At 50.5% G+C, this 18,513-nt stretch overlaps 2 protein-coding genes across 8 annotated transcripts in view; one reads left to right on the forward strand and one right to left on the reverse strand.

The window, feature by feature from the left end:
- Positions 1-11,206, forward strand: part of SLC7A1 (solute carrier family 7 member 1) — a 65,541-nt gene extending 54,335 nt beyond the window's left edge. For all 6 annotated transcript variants that reach the window (XM_045188063.2, XM_024551041.3, XM_024551042.3 and 3 more), the window contains 5 exons: positions 1,880-1,982; positions 3,619-3,836; positions 4,095-4,261; positions 4,899-5,007; positions 6,547-11,206. In XM_045188063.2, the coding sequence (XP_045043998.1) occupies positions 1,880-1,982; positions 3,619-3,836; positions 4,095-4,261; positions 4,899-5,007; positions 6,547-6,650 (701 nt within the window). In that variant the 3' untranslated portion in view covers positions 6,651-11,206. The remainder of the gene's footprint in view (positions 1-1,879; positions 1,983-3,618; positions 3,837-4,094; positions 4,262-4,898; positions 5,008-6,546) is intronic.
- A 4,109-nt stretch (positions 11,207-15,315) lies between these two features.
- The window catches only part of MTUS2 (microtubule associated scaffold protein 2), a 578,493-nt gene continuing 575,295 nt past the window's right edge, over positions 15,316-18,513 (reverse strand). For both annotated transcript variants that reach the window (XM_024551026.4, XM_024551027.4), the window contains one exon: positions 15,316-18,157. In XM_024551026.4, the coding sequence (XP_024406794.2) occupies positions 17,944-18,157 (214 nt within the window). In that variant the 3' untranslated portion in view covers positions 15,316-17,943. The remainder of the gene's footprint in view (positions 18,158-18,513) is intronic.

Raw genomic sequence — 18,513 nt, forward strand, 5'->3', positions numbered from 1 at the left:
TAGATCTCTCACATGCGCAGTTCACAGGTGATGTGAATGATGGGGAGCGGCTGTGAAACAGATGAAGTTTTGCTCCTCTGCTGCTCACCTCCTACTGTGCGGCCCCATTCCTAACAGGCCAGGGGTTGGGAACTCCTGGTCTATGTGATACTCCAGGGGCCCTGGATTAAGAAGGAGGGGCAGAAACTTATTTGCACATGCACTGCATGCTGTTTGTTGTCTATGTTTCCTCCTTTAATGACTGCATTTCATAGCTCGAGAGGCAATGTGGTCCCATTGTGCAGATGTGGAAGTGGAGACACAGAGAGGTGAAAGCAGGAAGCACACTCATGGTGTAGAGCTGGCTTGTGCTTCGCTCCTGCTTTGTTTTTGTGCCAAAGAGGCTGGCTCCTTCCAGGTTGTGAGTAGAGCAGCAGGTTTTTTTGTAAATTAGGACACGTGACAGTGGTCACAGTTTGTACCACAGGGATTTGTCAAATGGCCATTGGTAAGACATTAGACTATCTTAATGCATGAGTTGTTATTAATAGTATTTGTGCCCTTAGCAAAGTGTGCTCATTTTGTGGATTAACATTATATAATGAAGGAAACCTAGTTTTTTTATTATTCACCAAGTTTGTCCTATAAGTCTACATTCCTGAGAGTGATCGCAGTGGTCAGGTTAAGGGACACTATATGACCGATATACTTAAGGGATTAAAGCTTTGGAAACTGAAGATTTTTTTAGTATTTACATGTAATTTGATCATATTAAAGACTGGCCTTAATTTCCTTTCTGTGCTGGTGAAGGGAGATGAAACTATAATCATTAAAGTGACTATAAAGTACATTCACCAAACCAAAGATTTTCTCTTCATTTTATTTGGTGGGAGTGTAAAAAAGTATTAGGTTTTCTAAAATGACCTCACATGGGGGAAATTTGTCTTGAGCTTTTCTGTGAGTGGGGATGTAGGCGCTGGTGGCATGCATGGTTGGACACTGCTCTAGTTACCCAGAGGGTCTTCTCTGCTCTTAAATTGTATTTACTCACAATTCACATTTTTTTTAGCTGCAGTGACTTACAGGGGCTTGAGAAGTATTTGTGGTAAAACAATGGTTTTGTGTTTATGTTTTATCTTGTCTCGATTGTGAATGATTTGAAAATACCCCAAAATAGACCTAGCCAAGTTACTGTTTGAATGGGAAGCAACCTGTATACCCACACAAATACACATACACACTCTCAAAAAGTACAAAGGATTTTAAAATAAGCATGCATGTGGGTTTTCTTTCAGTGTGGTCTTGGCGAAGGAACTGAGGTTGTTGGGGAGTAACACTGCTTTCCATGCTCAACTGTCTGGGTCAGGAGCCTCATCCACTCTCATCCACCTCCTCATCACTGTTGCTGACCGATTTGTATAGTTTGGATGATATGATAGATACTTTTCTTACCTTTAGTGGTGTATACCATGCTCTCAGTGAATGCCAGGTGGATGATGGGTGGATGGGTGGATGGATGGATGGATATACATGATTTGTCTCTGAGCCAGCATGATGGAAAGGAAGAAACACTGGACTCGGACTCACAAGAACCTAGTTCAAATTCTGACTTTTTCACCTACTAGCTGGGTGGCCTTAGGTAACTCTTCCAACCAGTCTGAACTTCAGTTCCTCTTTCTGTAGTGTTGGAATAGCTTGCAAAGTTACCATCTGTTGAGGACTATATATGATTTAATCCTGAGCTTTTCTTCCTTAAGCATCTTTCCATGGAAAGGGCTGGGTGTGTGGGGAGTAAGAAAAAGCAGCACCCCTCATGTGCTCTGGATCACAGGTGGGGGGTGGTTCTGGATGTCAGAATGTGTAAAGGACCATCCATGGATCCTGATGCTTTTCTTCCCAGCTGTGATGGCCTTTCTCTTTGACCTGAAGGACTTGGTGGACCTCATGTCCATCGGCACTCTCCTGGCTTACTCTTTGGTGGCTGCCTGTGTGTTGGTCTTACGGTATGTATGGCTTCTCTGGGCCCCATGACAGAAATGCACATGAACCCTGCTAGCGTCTTAGCAGTTCAGATTGATGGTTTAGATAGTGTAAATTTTAGGTTATTGATAGCTCCTTTGCCCAGGAGAGGGTGGGATCTGGTGGTTGAGAGCCTAGTTACAGAGAACATCCTTGCAAAGAGTCAGGGGTGGCCCTGCCTCCCTCTGTCTTGTGCCCTCATTTTTCTGTCTGGATGTTGGGAGAGTCAAGACAGGTTCTCAGCTCAACTGCTGGGCCTGGACCCTGGGATCAGATGTTTTGAAGGCTTGGGTAATATTTTCAGTGTGGTCCAGAGGGGACTGGGTACTGGCCCTGGTGGAAATTGGGAGAATCCAGTGAAACTTAGGTCATTGTGATGACCTTTGAAACTTAGGTTACTGTGATGCTTCACTGCACTGCTGCTGGAGAAAGGCATCCCAGTATATGGTATGGGATGGCTGAGGCTGACATTCAGGAAGACTTTCCAGGTTCTGGCTGTTCTAGGCTTGGGTGCCCAGGCTAGCCCCTGGGTAGAGATAATAGAACAGCCCTGGGCTTAAGCTTGGTGTCTCAGCTACCTCCACAGCACACTTCTGGGTGCCAACTTTACTTTGCTCTGGAAGGACAGCGTTCTGTTTCCCAAGTCCCAGAAATGGCCCGAGGTAGTATATTCAGCATGAGAACTTGTACTCATGGAGACTCTTAGTGTTGGTTACCTGGCAAGAGGCTCTGTGTTTCTTTTCAGGTATTTCTACTTGCAAGGCCACTGATCCCATTTTTAATGTGCTCAGCAGCTAATGTATGTAACACCTGGATCGAGCCTTGGTAGTGACTGTGTAGAATTAGCTAAAACTAGTTTGCTAATTGTCTGAATGGTGTTACAGAAGTGAATCAGTGAAAATATGGTGAATATCTTTATGCTTACTCTTAGGCTAAATGCAAAATAATTCATAAGGCATTCTATTTTTCAAGGCTGGTGGAAAAGATTTGAGCTCTGTTCATTTTGAGTGAGAAGATAAGGAGCCTCATTTAAAATGACTGCTCCATTTGCAGGTAGGTTGTGCCTTGGAAATCATGCCATGGGCTGGGTCTTTTGCCCAGCTCTGTAGATTTATTTATACCAAGGCACTTGGAGCTTTAAAATAAATTGATCCAATTAAGTCTTGCAAACAGAATATCTCAAAGCCATCAGCCTGCAGACACATTTCTCCAGTTCTCTGCACCAAATAGGATCTTAATGTTATTGCTTTCTATTTCTGTCTGTGCATTTAGCTTCCTGCAGCCTAGTTTTGCTGGAAGTGGCCTAATGTCTTAAGCTTCCAAGGGCCAGTGCTACTCTCAGAGCCAGAGAAACCATCTCAGGACATTTCTCTGGGCTGGTTGACGGTGGAGGTCAAGTGGTCTCAAAACAGAGACACCAAGGAGGGTGTGGCCAGAAGCAGGAGAAGGCCAGGACCCAGCTCTCCTCTGTGTTTCTACATTGCCAGAGGAGATGTCATTCTGACCATCTTCTTTCCATATGATGCCTTGTGTCCTGGGCAACTTACCCGTGAAGGCTTACTAAGAACTTGAATTATTGTGTATCTTTCTGCATGCCATGATGGTCACATTTGTGTGCAGGTATCAGCCAGAGCAACCTAACATGGTATACCAGATGGCCAGAACTGCCGAAGAGCTGGACCAAGTAGATCAGAATGAATTGGTGAGCACCAGCGATTCCCAGACAGGCTTTTTACCAGAAGCAGAAAGGTTTTCTTTGAAAAGTATACTTTCACCCAAAAACATGGAGCCTTCCAAAATCTCTGGGTTAATTGTGAACATTTCAACCAGCCTCATAGGTAAGAGCCTCCCCTTCCCTGTAATGTGTCTGGGGTTCTGCTTGTTAGTACTGCATGGTTTCTTGTCTCTGGGTATGGGGGTGGGGGTCTTACTGCTGGACCATGCTGTCAGTTATTCTGTCCTCATTGTTGGTGATGCCTACAGACATAGAGCCTCCCTCTCCGCAGGCTTTGGAGACAGCTGAGGGTATCTGTGGGGACTTGAGAAATGGCTGAGACACAGCTCTCTCTCCCACTCTCTGTCTCTGTCTCTCCCAGCAATTTTTATCATCATCTTCTGCATCGTGGCTGTGCTTGGAAAGGAGGCTTTCACAAATGGGGAGTTGTGGGCAGTCTTGGTACTCACTGGTTCTGCCATCCTCTGCTCAGTGGCCACGGTCATCATCTGGAGACAGCCTGAGAGCAAGACCAAGCTCTCATTTAAGGTGAGCGGCTCTGCCCACTAGGCCTGCAGGGGGCCGCCTAGTGGGACAGACCCTGCGTGGGTTCCCCTAAGCCTGGGTGTCTGGCAGGAGGTGCTTGCTGGTCAGTCTCAGGAGAACATGGGCCTGTGGGCACAGACAGTATTTGCTGAGGACCTGACTCTGGAGGAAGGCACCCCTCCCTGCTCCTGGCTCTCGGGTGGCGTAGCGTACCTCATCCCCAGGGCTTCTCACAAATGCTGTCCTGGTGGATCACATATCATCACCCAGGCTTGGAGACGATTAAGGCTTCTGCACTTTCAGATCACACAAATAATAAAATAGTTCAACCTTAGAGGTAAAGTGGAATTCTCCTTCTAGCCCCGCTGCCCCCACCCCCTGCCCCCGCTTTAGTGGAAAAATAGCAGGAGCAGAAAATAGGAATAGAGCTTACTTTGGCAATTAGTTGCTGGAGGGGGTTGGAGTTAGCACTCATTTCCTCTTCCCCACATAAAGATGGCAGTTCACACAAATCTCAGCGATCCACATCAATGTCAGGTGCGTGATGTTTTGTAGGTAGTTTTGCTAAATGATTCAAATAGGCACCAGCTCCACGCTCTTCGGTACGTTAGAACTGACACTGCCGTCTTGTGTTTCGCAGGTGCCCTTCCTGCCGGTCCTTCCTGTCCTGAGCATCTTCGTGAACGTCTATCTCATGATGCAGCTGGGCCAAGGCACGTGGGTCCGGTTTGCAGTATGGATGCTGATAGGTAGGTCAGTTCATTGGTTCTGCCATGACCAGCATGTCCCATACTCCGTGTCTCCTGAGGCCTCCCATCCCTGCTGCTCACTCATGTCCCTGCTACTTGGCTGGATGGCTAATGCCATCGAGCCTCCCTTGGTTCAGATTTCAAAACACAGTGGAAACACAGGTAGTTAGCAGTTTTCTCTTAAACAACAAGGAGTTCCTGGTAGGTTGTGGGTCCTTTCCTCTCTTTCAGGTACTTTTTAATAGCCTCTTGCCTGAACTAGTCATTGAGCAAGAGCTCGAGGCTAATTAGAACCAGGCTATGAGTCTGCCATCGATAATGCATCAGTCCTTCTCGCCCCTAGTGCGAAAGTCGGGGCCTCACCTCTCCATGTGGGATGTGGGCACCGGCGGGCCTGCAGAGGCTTGGGTGTCACCATGGGGGCTATGGTCCTCCTGGGCCTGACGGTGGCCTGGTCTCTCTCTGGTGGCTGTAGGAGATGGACTCGGTTTTCTTTCTCAATGTCTAGGCTGAGTGCTGATTCAGGGGGACTGGCCTTGACCTATGTCCCTCAGTATCCCTGATAAGAGCAGGAGCAGTAATCTCAGGACCATGGTTCTGCCAGACATTTCAGTCCTGGGTTGTCATGCTTTGGAGTAGATGGCTGCTGCTGCATCATCTCTAGGGGGTACTCGACTGCCCCATTCTCTGCAGATCCCTCACTCCCCTCACAGTCCATGTCTAGCTGGACAGGCAACTCCCGTAGAGACTTTTTGTGAGAAACCAGGCTCAGTCTGCATTCAGCCCACTGTGCCCACTCCTTGAGACTGCAGGGCCAGGTGCTCACTTCCCACCAGAGGTACGTGGCACCTGCTTCTTAGCATCCCTGGTGTAAGCGTCCGGCTTCTGGGCATTTGCTGCTTCTTTTACTTTTGGTGGCTGAGTCTTTCCTTTAAGGCTTGCTCTCCTTATGTCACCAGCATAAGGGTGGCCCCGGGACCACAGTCACTGGGCGGATCTGGACCCAACCACAGACCTTTGGAGTGCCCGGCACTGGATCGGACTGGATTCCTACAGTACAAACATTCCCAGGCAACCTGAATGCCTCCTGCAGTGTGACACAGAGAAAGAGGACAGCTGGGACTATGCAGACAGCACGGAAATCCAGGGCAACCCAGTGGCTGCTGGAACCCCATGCTGGCAGGGAACAGCACAGCTGCACATCTTCAGCAGTGTCTGTGCTGGCCCCTCCAGCGGCCACATGCCTCCCAGCCAGGTGGTCAGTAGATGAAGCTGAGGGACTGATGCCCCTCCCAGGAGCCCCCAACTAAGCTGTTCCCTCTGCTCAGGGGCTTCCCTGGTGTGAGGCTTTCCAGTGGGTCACCTCTGCTGGCCCTGTTTGAAGAGTCACGTTGTTCCTCCAAGTGCAGAAAGGCTAGGTGTAGGCAGTGTGGCGAGGTTTGCTCTGCTGGGGCTGCTCTGCCTGCTTCCCTGGAACCCTCCCCCCTTGACACCCTCCAGCCCCTTCTCTGCTCATTGCGCTCTACCCTTGGCCTGCAGGCTTTGTCATCTACTTCGGCTATGGACTGTGGCACAGTGAGGAGGCATCCCTGGCCACTGGCCAAGCAAGGACTCCTGATGGCAATTTGGACCACTGCAAGTGACACACAGCCCCGTCCCCTGGAGGTGACAGCAGCCCTGAGGGATACTCGCGGAGGACTCAGAAGTACCTCGCTGTCTCCACAAATGCAACAGGACCAACCCACGACCATCAGGCCCCCGAGCAGCAAAGGTGCGCTACCTGGACTACAGCCTCACCACACGGCGTGGGGCCTGCCCAGTCTTGCTCTGCAGCAGGCTCATCAGGCCCTGGTCACTTCTGACAGCTCCCTGGCCAGGGCCACTTGGCTGTGGCTGGCCACTGCACCTCTTAACCTCCTTTTTCATAAAGAAAGCAGCTCCTCTCCTGCTGTGCTGCTGTGGAATGGAGGTCACCAGGGCTCTGTCGCCAGGCACCATTCTGGAGTTGAACATGCACCTACCCCAGACTTGCAGTAGCCATCTCCCTGCTCAGCCCCAAACAGCCGGCCACAGATGCAAGATGAGTACCACAAAATAGTGCGTCCCCACAGGTTCACCCCAGAGCTGAAGGCCAGCAGTTTACTCAACAAGGAAAAACATGACTGGTTTCCTTCTCCTGCCCTGCCCTCCAAGTAGCTTCCAGAAGGGGCCTTAGTGACCCCTTCTCCACTTCCCCTCCATGCAGGGGCTCTGCTCTGATGCCTTGACAGACCCCAGCCCACTCCACTGTGGGAGCGAGGCTGGGGCGCCCCGTCTCCACTCCAGGATGCATGTGCACAGGGGCCTCCGTCAGCCTCGTGCCCTCCAGCCCGGCCTGTTCCTGCTGCTCCGGCGTCCCACCACTGGCTGTGTCCTGAGGCACTGGAATGCGACCCTGCATTCATGTGCCGTCGGCCTCCAACGAGCAGAGCGAAAACCACCTTTTCTGTGGGTCTCTGCCGTTCACTAAGTCCTGCCCTCTGATGCTTTCGGGTCAGGTTCCCAGGACAGGTGTCTGCTTGTTCTGAGGTGATGGTGACCAGTCCTTCCGGCCACTTGTGGCCCCTACCACGATCTGTTTGACTCCTCTCGTAAGTGTAATCAAATTGAGCCCTCCTGTTAGTTTCTGTGAATCACTCCAGCAAATACGTTGGTGCTTAACGTTAACTTGGAAAATGGCCAAATAATTACTCAGTGCCATCAGCCTATTGTGGAGAGTGTGGGGCCCACACGTGAGACAGTTGGTGTATTGCTGTCCCTCTGGTGTACTCATTGTCCAAATGCACAGGTTTGCACACGGTTTGGAACCCTGCCCCGACCCCACGCCTCCATAAGTCTCTACGTAGGCACTTCCTCCACTCCCGCCCTGCCTCTGTGGCCTTCCCAGATAGAAGCAGCCAGAGGGAACAGGAACGCTGGTGGAGTCCTCCTCCACAGAGTGTAATTCAGGAGACAAAAGGTTCTGTGTTGATGGAAGCTGAGGGAAACAAGTATTTTGGACGCCACAGAAAATGTAAATGCTGCTTTCAAAGCTTCGTTTCCTATTTCTTCCCTGTCCACTCCCCCCGCCCCCCCACCCTATCCGAGCCATTGCACAAATCTGGTAGAAAGAATCCTGGTAAATTGACAACACTTTTCTTTATTCTGCCTCAGAAAGTTCTTGGAGAAAAATTTAAGAATTTGTAAAATAGCTAAATGGCTGGTTGGCCAGCGGAGGGCAGGCAGCAGGTAGCCCAAGGCTGAGCCACTGTTCAGACCACAGGTGGGGGATCCCAAAAGTCCAAAGCTTGGTTTCCCAAAGAAACATATTTCAATTTATGTAGATTGGTGCTGTAAACTATTCTGATAAATATTATTTTGTTTGGGTTGCCTGCTGTCTTCTTGGGGCCTGTTAGCTGTTTGCTCAATTTGGTATTTTTCCACATAAGAAAAAACTGGAGGGAGAGTATGTCTAAGATATTTTTTTAACTTTAATTTCCTTTCTGGCTGAAATTTCCATGCAAGACAGTGCCCAAAAGACTGTGATCATAGCTGACCTTTTCACTAACAAAGTCCATTGTTGTGCACACTGAAAAAAGTGTGTTGCCCTTGCTCTGTCTCACGGATGAGACCCCCCAACAGGCACGTCTCCCCCTCTCTCAGCCCAGAGCCAGCAGTGCTGGCAGAAGACATGTGGCTTAGTCGAAGGAACGCCCAGCATCCTCCCATCAGAGCAAGGGCCCCTGAGGGCGACTCAGGCACTGCGCGTGTCCCTCTTGCTGCACAGCGCTCTCCTTGAGAGCAGTGTGTTCTCTGTGAACGGGGCCGCGGCACAGGGAGGGTGTGGGGGTTCGCCTCTCGATGTGAATGCACTTCTTATCACACCCCTTACTACTGTCCCTGAAACACACACACACACAGGCAAAAGGGACACCCACCAAAAGTGCCACTACCCCTCACCAAACGACAGGATTGCCAGTTTTGTGGCTCAGCCGGTATTTTCCTACATAGTCAGAAATTCCACACGTCTGGAAACACATCCTTTGGGGATATTGCGTCTACTCATTTGTGCCCCGGCCCCAAATGCGCAGCATGGAAAGACCATTGTGATGAGTAAACACCCCTTCCTGCCTCCAAAATCCCGCTGGCTTGTTTTCATGACGTCACTCCTAAACATTCAGCAAACTGGAACCCCAGGACCTCTGCTGAAGAGGGAGTGTGAAGAGGGTTTCCAAGGGAACATCCAGGCCCCCAGGACCTTCCAAGAGGGGACCCTTGGCTGCTGCATGTGCCCGGCCCCACCCGACCTGCTCACACCCCCTCAGCTGGACTTTGGGCTGAATTTGTTTTTCCAAACCAAGAAGTAGTGGTAGAGCCATCTTTTCCAGGCTGTTTTGGAAGGGCTGCTAAATTTAGGCTGTAGGCAGAACTCCTCCCTTCTCCCCCACCTTTGGTTTTGTTCCATTGATTCTATCGGGCAATCAGCCACCTGGCCCCATGTGCCGATGTGCGATTTGGACACCACAGGCTGCCTCCCAGGCCCGACACACCCCTCTCTGCACCTGTGGCATGGTGTAGGTTCATACCTAGATGAGGCACCCGGTCCTGCTTGATCCTTGGCCACTGCATTTGCTCTGCGTAGGGGGTGGGAAGGTGGATTCAGCCAGGTCTTCTCTCCCCACCCCTGCCACTAAGCAGACATTCTGAACCGAGTGGGTTTTGCTGTCCCAAATAGGATGCCTAACAATGGAGGCAGCTGAGGTCAGGGTGGGAGGCTGGGTTCCTTGGGTGAATGTGGACTTGCCTCTCAGGGGCCCAACCCACACAGTAGATGAGCTCACCGGCGTTTCGGGCACCTCCGCCTAGCTCTGTACCAGGACCTGTCGTTTCTGATTTGAAGGCCGCACTAACCCACATGTAACAAGGGCCATCATGGTGACAAGCCTCAGGACCGCTGTCTTCAGGGCTGGCGGAGAGGCGTGTCTGTGGGCGCATCCTCACTGCCGGGCGCGGTGTGTGATGCGTGTATGCAGAACTGTTGGTTCCCTTCCGGTGGAACCAAATATATGGTATGTATAATTGTTGTATATAATTTAAAACGTGTCTGTTTGCCATCATAATGAGAGTATTGTTATGTAAGGCTCCTTGGGGAGAGTAAGATGTACATTTTGTCAGACTCGCGTGGACTTTCTTTTGCCAATGAAATGCTTTATTGATCCAGTGGTGTCAGAAACTATACCCTGTATTCCAACATCGTCGTCATGATGCCTGATGGGGGGTTTAGGTAAAAGAAAAAATGTCGACTAACTTATCTACATCACGATAACCCAGAGTCTTTGTGCACCTTGCTTTGTTGAGGCTGCGCTCTTTCAATGGGATGTGGACTGGCCAAGGGTCTCAGGGCACAGTTCTCGGGAGCCATCCCAGATCATTCTCTAGATGTTGAACTGCTGGCTGGAAGACCCACGTGAGATGGACAACCTTGGCCATAGCGTCCAGGGGACTTTCTCAGGGTGTGAGAGTGTCCAGCAGGCTTGGGAAGCAGGGCTCAGAAGACGCACTCAGACTTTGTTAATTTATTAACAAAGTATATGATCTTGTGTTTCTTGATGACAAACTTTTTAATTTGGGGACTTGTCTTCCCATTTGAGAAGTTATAATATATATATTTAAAATAAGTTTCCTGCTTAAGTTGTGCCTTTCTGCATCAGTGGGTGTGAGGAGCACCAAGCGGGGGGATCCCCAGGAGGGTTGGTGTGTTACCAAACCTGAAGAGCTGTAGTTTCTCGGGTATACTTTTTCTTCTACTGAACATGGAGCCATTGTTAAACAAGTTGTGTTTTTTATTATGTAAATTGTAAAATATTTTTTGCTTGTTTGATGCTCTATTTTTCTAATAGTTTTCTTATAGTTTCTTACAATTGTGATACTACATCTAGATTTTGACACTAATTGCAAATCAAGTTCGTCTCTGCTGTTCCCTCCTGTTTTTGTTTTATTTTAAGGAAAAGCATAGATGTCGTCCATCACCTTTAAAAAGTGTGGAACTCCCACTGTTGCTGACAACACTGTACGTCAACAACTACCCACCATACTTTATGTCACACAACCGAACTATTTTGTGGTACACAACCTCATGCTTCAGCAAATTCTAATAAATTCTGTCTGTGGCTTCAGTGTGCATGGTGTTCATCTCAAGAATTTTAGCGGCTCATGGGCAGGTCCCCAGGAGTGGCAGTGCCCCACGAGGAGTCCCAGATCCCACTCTGGGCTTCTTTAGGATCTTCCTGCCTCCCCACATGCAGGTGCTGTATTGCCACTTCAGCCATTTGGTGGAAATCCTTATTCCAACACTTAGCAGGAAAACCCACAACCACGGAACCCTTGAGCTCTCCTTTAGGACCCTCTGCTGCTGTCTCCCACCTCTCATTTTCCAGACTTGGCTCAGGTTTGAGCCCCACAGAGATCTCATTTGCTGAAGGACTTGGGTGGGGTGCCGTAAAACCCATCACACCAGAATATCCTTCTACACCCACCATTCCTTAGGGAGGAGGGTGCCTGCTGGGCAGGGAACGTGGTAGCTGTTCTAATACTTGATCGTTCTATCCCCATTACCCCTTGAGAAAGGGGCATTTTCTTACAAAGGAGGCAAATTAAAATGGGCCTTAGCTCTCAGACACTGACACACAGTGATTCGGTTATCAAGTGGGAAGATTGGCTGCCTGAAAGATAAGGCCTAACCTTTGAGTCCTCTCAGCTGATGATAGTGCTGGAGGGGACACCCAGGGCACCAGAGAGAAGGGCAGAGAGCTGCTGCTGGGCCCGGTTAGTGGCTTGTCATGGGGAATAAGATAGTGACAACCAGGCATCTCGCAGGGTCGTCAGCCAAATGGCAAACTAGACCACAGACCCTGAAGGAGTGGAGGTGCTCTCAACACGCCCCCAGGGTGTGCAGTGTCAGGACACGCACAGGCAGGGGTTCATTGCATCCCCCAGCCGGTTCCCCCAGGGCGACTTCTCAGAGGTGACCGGTGAGCCCAGCCCCTGGCCTTCAAAACCAGACTGGCACCACAGGGTGTTCCAGAGAGTCCAGCACCACGGGGAAGGGGCTGCGCAAGTCTGCTAAGCACCAGCCTGGGCCTAGTGGGAGGCGGAGCTCGTTTCCACAGCGCCACACTGCCACCTGCTGGCCAGCAGGCAGCCCGCCGAGTCACTCCGCAGGGTTTCAGCCCTTCCTTAGGCAAGACACCCTGAGCGCCAGAAGAGATCCGGTCTGCCGGCCTGAGGGAGAGTCACTTGGAGCACCTTCTGCCAACACCGTTTGGTCATGATACACTTCTGGTAAATCTAGTGCTGCACCAACAGCTTGGCATTCGCAGTAACGAGGAATCCCACGTAGACTCTTCACCAGGCGACAGAGGGGAACTGTGGCCACCTTACAAACCCACCATTACAGCCCAGCTTGGCTCAGCCCCGAGAGCCAGTCAGGGTTGGAAGACCTACTGGGGGTACCATTCATTGCCAGCTCCTCTTCAAAGGTAAGAGTTTCGTTTGAGCAAATCAAGCTTGTCCACAGGTATCAATAGTCACTGAAAAACGCACTGTGAGAAGAAGCTCAGGGACCAAAACAGGCAGTTTCTTTGCTAGTGAGGGGAGCCCCTTGGCTTGCTGCTCAGCATGGTCAGCAGCTCATCCCAGGGGAATCCGGATGAGTTAGGGAAGGGAGAAGCTTCCAAGTTTTACACTTTCCCGTGGGTGCTTTAAAATTTTACTCCTGCCCTGACCTATGTAGCTCAGCTTGTTGGGCGTCACCAGTTGATCCCCAGTCAGGGCACATGCCTGAGTTGCAGGTTCAGTTCTTGGCGGGGCAAGAACTAGTCAGTGAGGGCAGTAGACACCGTTGAGTGAGCGTGTGTACTGTGTGGCTGTCACATTCAAAATGACCGAGTGAGTAGAGCAACGAATCTGTATCCAATTTTGTGTTAAGCTTGAATATTCCTCCATGAAAACTATTCAGATGATTCAGAAGGCCACACCTATGGGCAACTGCTGATTGGCAGCTTCGTCACAAAACACGCCCACTCATGAGTCATGTCTCATGCAGTCTTTTGGCAAAACATCAGGTCACCCAGGTGGCTCAGCCCCATGTCCTAAGACTTCTGGCTTTTCCCAAAACTAAAATCACCTTTGAAAGGGAAGAGATTTCACACTATCAATGAGATTCAGGAAAATACAACAGGGCAGCTGATGGCAATTGGGAGAACAGTGTGAGGTCCTAAGGTGCCTACTTTGAAAGGGACTGAGGCATCATTGTGCCACGTACAATGTTTCTTGAATCTTATATCTTCTTCAATAAATGTCTCTATGTTTCATAGCACATGGCTGGATACTTTCTGGACAGACCTCCATGACACAAAAGGCACAGACAACAGTGTGGTGATAGCCAGAGGGAAAAGGGGTGGGGGTAGGTAAAGGGGAACAGAGGTGGGGGGAATGGGAACAGAAAGAGAGCTTACTTGGGGTGATGGGCTCCCAATGCAGTGTGTGGATGATGTTTTATTGAGTTGTACACTTGAAACCTGTATGTTTTTGCAAACCAATGTCATCCCAATTAATTTAAATTTTAAAAAAGAGGCTTAAGATAAGCAAACTTAAGTGATTTAGTTCCCCTTGTCTTAACAACCAAGACAGCATACCAGCCTTTGGGGGTGCTTTTTGTGTGTATTTAAGCATTTGACCCAAACTCTCTACTGGGCAGAACCCTGACTCTTGCTAAGAGGGTGCAGCCCCAGAGATCTGGCTTGATGCCTGCACTCTGAGGCAGCAGCTGCTTTGCAAACAGGTGAGAAGTGCAGGCATGCTATGCTTTGATTTATCGTGCCTCACAGATGTTGCATTTTTTACAAATCGAATGCAAGACCCTCCACCAGTTAAAAGACCGGAACTTGCTTTACTGCAATATCTGCTTAATTGTGGTCTAAAAATGAACCTTCAATATCTCTGAGGTATGCCTGTACCCACTTCTGGGCTTCTACCTGCTGAAGCATCACTCCTTCCTGCTGAGATGACCCACATCCCCCATGCAGGGTGAGCAAGGTTCCTTGGAGGTGATGGTTCACAGAGGAGGTGATGGACTGGTTGACTTCAGAAGTTTCCTCTGCCTGCTGCAGATCAGGTGTGGGAGCAGACAGCTCTCTGAAGAGAGGAGGAAGCAGGTCTAATGTTGTTTCCTACACATGCCAGTGGCTGAGTCTCCCGTCTGCTCCTCTGTTCAGTGGAGGTGAGAGCTCACGTGTGGGGGAAAGGAAATGGAAAATGATTACTATAAAAGTGGAGGTCACAAGACATCCCCCAAAACACAAACAGGCTGGGACAGGTTGTCAAATGAATCATTAATAAATAGGTAGGTGACATCAGTAGGGATCCTGTGGTCCTTGCAGGCCTGGAAATGACTTGAGGTGATTTGTTCAGCAGTTGTTCAGGAGAACAGACTTGCTGCAGTCTCCCTAAAGTCGCTGCCACTCCTGTATGCCCTGCAAAACCACCACAGGGAACTGGGCAGTTAGGCATCTCCTTTGTGACCCTAAGCACGGGCAGGCTGGCCAAACTGGCTGCAACCCAATTGGACGCCAGGACGGGGGGAGCAAGTGCTTTCGGATTGAGCAAGTGAGCTGGCGCACTGGAGTGCTGTAGGAAGAGGCGCAGAGCTGTCCAGGGTCCTGTGTTGTCTTGTTGGTGTGAGAAAACCTGCCAGGTTGTCTGTGCATGGGGTAAGGAACTGCTGTGACCGAGGCCACCACACCAGGGCACCTCCCTTGCCTCTCGTGAGAGAGCTCTGCAGCCATCAGACATGACTGACGGGACTTAGGGCAGATCAAGCTTTCATTGGGGGTAGAAAGAGATCCCCATCTAGGTCTGAATTTGAATTTGAAGGTGAAGGGAGTGTTCTCATTCTTATGTGTCCTTTTCCCCACGGACTCCAGCCCACCCAGCCTACTGAAGACAGCCAGGCAGACCAGAGTCACTGAGCTCCCCAAAGTTAGAGCTGGGTTGCTGAGGACCCTGGGCTGCAAACAGGGTGTAGAGACCTTGAGCCTGTGGAGTCAGGGTGGTCTGGAGGCTCGTGGCTGACCCTGGCAAGCACAGAAAATAAACCCAGCCTGCCAAATGCCCCGCCCCCCCCCCCCCCCCCCCCCTCCGCTGCCCTGCCTCAGGTCCCAGCCTAAATTTTCTGAAGCCTGAACCGGCCAGGCTATGTTACATGAAATGCATGTCACAGGAGCTCCTTCAAATTAATTTTAATATGATTCAAACACAAATATGCAACACAGGAAGTGTTGGGGCCGGATAAGAAATGTGTGACCCCACTCAAACAGTCATACTCAGTGTGCCAGCTGACCAGCCCTTCTCCCACTGTGACACCCAGCCAGAACCCTGCCCCAGCTGTGGGGACTGCGAGGCCGGGAAGAGCACCGACTCAGCTCTCAAATGCCAAGAAGAGGTTGGTGAGGTTTGGTGGGTTTGTCTGAGGCAGGCGGGGGGCTGCAGCATCTGTATGTGGAAACAGCTCCAGCCTAGGAGGTGGATGACAGGACTTCCATGTTGAGAGAGGTCCAAGTCCTAACGGCGCATGGGTGGAGTGGCAAAAGGGGCACAACAGCTGCCACCCCTCATGTTCCAGGATAAGAGCCAGACGTGGTGGGTATCCATGATGAAGGGATGAATCCACGGCAATGTAGGAATAAGCGCAAGTGCCCAAGGCAAGAGCTGGTCACGGCAGAGTTCCAGTCCACCTGGTGAGGGGTTGCTTAGTGCCAACATCACTACACCTTTGACCGGACTAGGCTAACACGCTGTAGCATATCCTAACAGAACACTGAAATCTGTATTGCTGTGTAACTGCATTTAGCAGATGCCCTTATGGGTGCAGTTCCTAGAGAGCTGAGCTACCACCGAACCTGTGTTTGCAGGTGGTGCCACTAACAGAAGACATAACCGTGTACTTTGTCAACGTGGCATGATCTATTCTAATGGACTGCCCAACTCAATATCACAGCATCATGCAGAGCACAAAAGGTAAAGAGAAATGTTTCTTCAATGGCTACTACTGTGCATGTCCCCAGGATGGGAAAAGACCCTTGGAAGTTTCCTAGAAATGAGATGGACCTGACGCCACGAAGCCCAACCTTGACTCGGGCAGGGAACACAGACCAGGTCTGTCTTCACACCAGCCAGGCAGACAGGGCCCTCGGCAAGCCAACCCTCTCCGTCCGTGGACCGTCTCTTCCCCACCATGGACGTCCCTGCATGAGTCTGCTTGCCTTGGTCATGTTCAAAGATAGCCCTCGGCTCAGGACAGTTTCCAGGGGCCTTAGGGGGGAAAGTGAAGGGCCTCGTCACAAACAGGAAACAAAGGCATCATTACCATCACCATATCAATGGTTAAAACTACTTCTCGTTTGGGTGTCATGCTCCTAACCTTCCACAGCACTACAGGAATACCTTTCACATTCTAATTCTATCATTTCAAAGACAGATGCCAGTCCAACAGCCGGTGCCTGCTGGCTGGCTGCTTCGATGGGCTCCTCTGTGTGGAAGAACCTCCTGGTCTAAGATCGGACCACTGTCAGCTGTGGCACTGCTTGATGATCCTGCAGAAAATACCCCTGGGTTCTTGGGAGGGCGTGTGATGGTCTAGCACAGTGTGGAACTGGTCCCCCACGATGGAAGAACTGGTTTTCTGGAAGCCCCTGCTAGAACCCCTGGGCCATCTCCAGGTACAGTGATGGGCCTGAGCTATTGAACTGAGCCGGAGGGGAGGTTGCTATGAAATGGGGCCCTGGAGGGCATAGCGGTGGGTGACCATTTCATTCGCAGCATTAGATCAGAGCAAATCACATAGAATGCCAGAGCTTCCCTACTCTGTGCCTAGTCAAACTGCACACCCCGTTGGTCTTTCTCGAGGCCAGAGAGCAAATGGTCTCCTCGGTCAACTCCAAGGCCATCCTCACCCTCACTCCAGAAGGGCATGCTCTTCCGAATTTTCCCAAGGGTGCAACAGCTGAATGACAGATTCCAAGATGCCATTTGGGAAAAAGCAAAAGTCATGTTTACGAGACTGTAGATGATTCACTGTCATGAGTAACATTCGAAAAGCCGCTAAGCCCACAGGGTTTCCCACTGCTCGCTCCCCTACCCACTCACGACAGGAGCATTAGCAATGAAAACCTGCAAATGGAATAATGGTGACTTCACAGCACGCTGACTGAGAAGCTGATTGTGATTGTTCCAAAGGCAGCTACCGTTCACAAGTCGCTGGTGTTTGTGTTAAATACAGTACCACTTGGTGGCAGGTTGAAAGGCGCTTCTTCTCTGTATCTTTTTTTTCCTTTTTCTATTTTGGGTAGAAATATTCTTGGGAAGCTAGATAGAAATGCATTTTCATTTCCCAATTATTCTTAGGCACAAGTTAGAAAACTGCTGACCTTCACCAAAATATGTCAGCATTTCATGTTATAAAAAATGAAATTCAGAACCATTGCTTGTGCAAATACGTACATCTCAACATCCACACACATCGGTGCAGCACACAATGATTATTCCGTGTAGGTTTCAAACTGAGCTATTTGTCACTAACCTGAAATTCTGCGGTGAAAGTCATCAATCAGGAACAGCGGGCATTTCTTTCTTTTAGCTCTAACTACGGTCAAACGTTTGCACATCAGACGCCGTCACGAACACCTTCCCGAGTGTCAGTACCGGAGAGTCTCACACCAGGGGCAGAGCACTCTGCGAGTGCCGCTCTGCAGCTACTGAGCATGCGCGCAGGACTCGCTGTGGGGGGCGCCGTCAAGACTCCCTCCGGGTGGAAGCACAGGGTGCACGAGGAGGCGCAGCTCGGAGGGCTGTGTGGTGGCATCATCTGGGCGTTGTGCTGACTCTGGCAGGTGAGGAGGGCCCGGAGGAGGAGCTGCGGTAAACAGGGGATGTGGGGGAGAGCTTAATTGGGCTGGTTGGGTCCCCAGTTTGGAGCTTCCAGAGCAGCTCTTCATTGGTCCGGCTCAACCTCTTCTTTTCCTGGGTCTCTTTCTCCACGTACTCCTGGAGATTAGCGTTTTCCTCCGACAGCTGTCTGCAAGGGCAGAAGAAGACACCATCAAGTGGCCTTCATGCCAGATTTGCCAGGCCAAGGATGCAGGGTAAAGGGAGAAGAGGCCGATGCCTGCGGGGACAATGGGGTGAGTCGGGCCACCGTCACCCACAACCTTGGTGAACCGTGACTGCCACTTGTCTTGCCAACACATTCATTCCCAGAGCCTCCCTGCCAACACTGTATCTGCTTGCAGCCCGCTACCCCCTTCAGGGAGGTGCCAGCTGTCCAGTGGACAAAAGCTAGAGGCAAAGAGGGAAGCTAGAGGCAAAGAGGAAGGTGGGGAGAGGCAGCTGGTGCAGGAGGGCCTCCCAGGAAGCTTGGAGAGATAGTGGTGT

The sequence above is a fragment of the Desmodus rotundus genome, chromosome 3, assembly GCF_022682495.2.
Source record: "Desmodus rotundus isolate HL8 chromosome 3, HLdesRot8A.1, whole genome shotgun sequence".
Classification (NCBI taxonomy): Eukaryota; Metazoa; Chordata; class Mammalia; order Chiroptera; family Phyllostomidae; genus Desmodus; species Desmodus rotundus.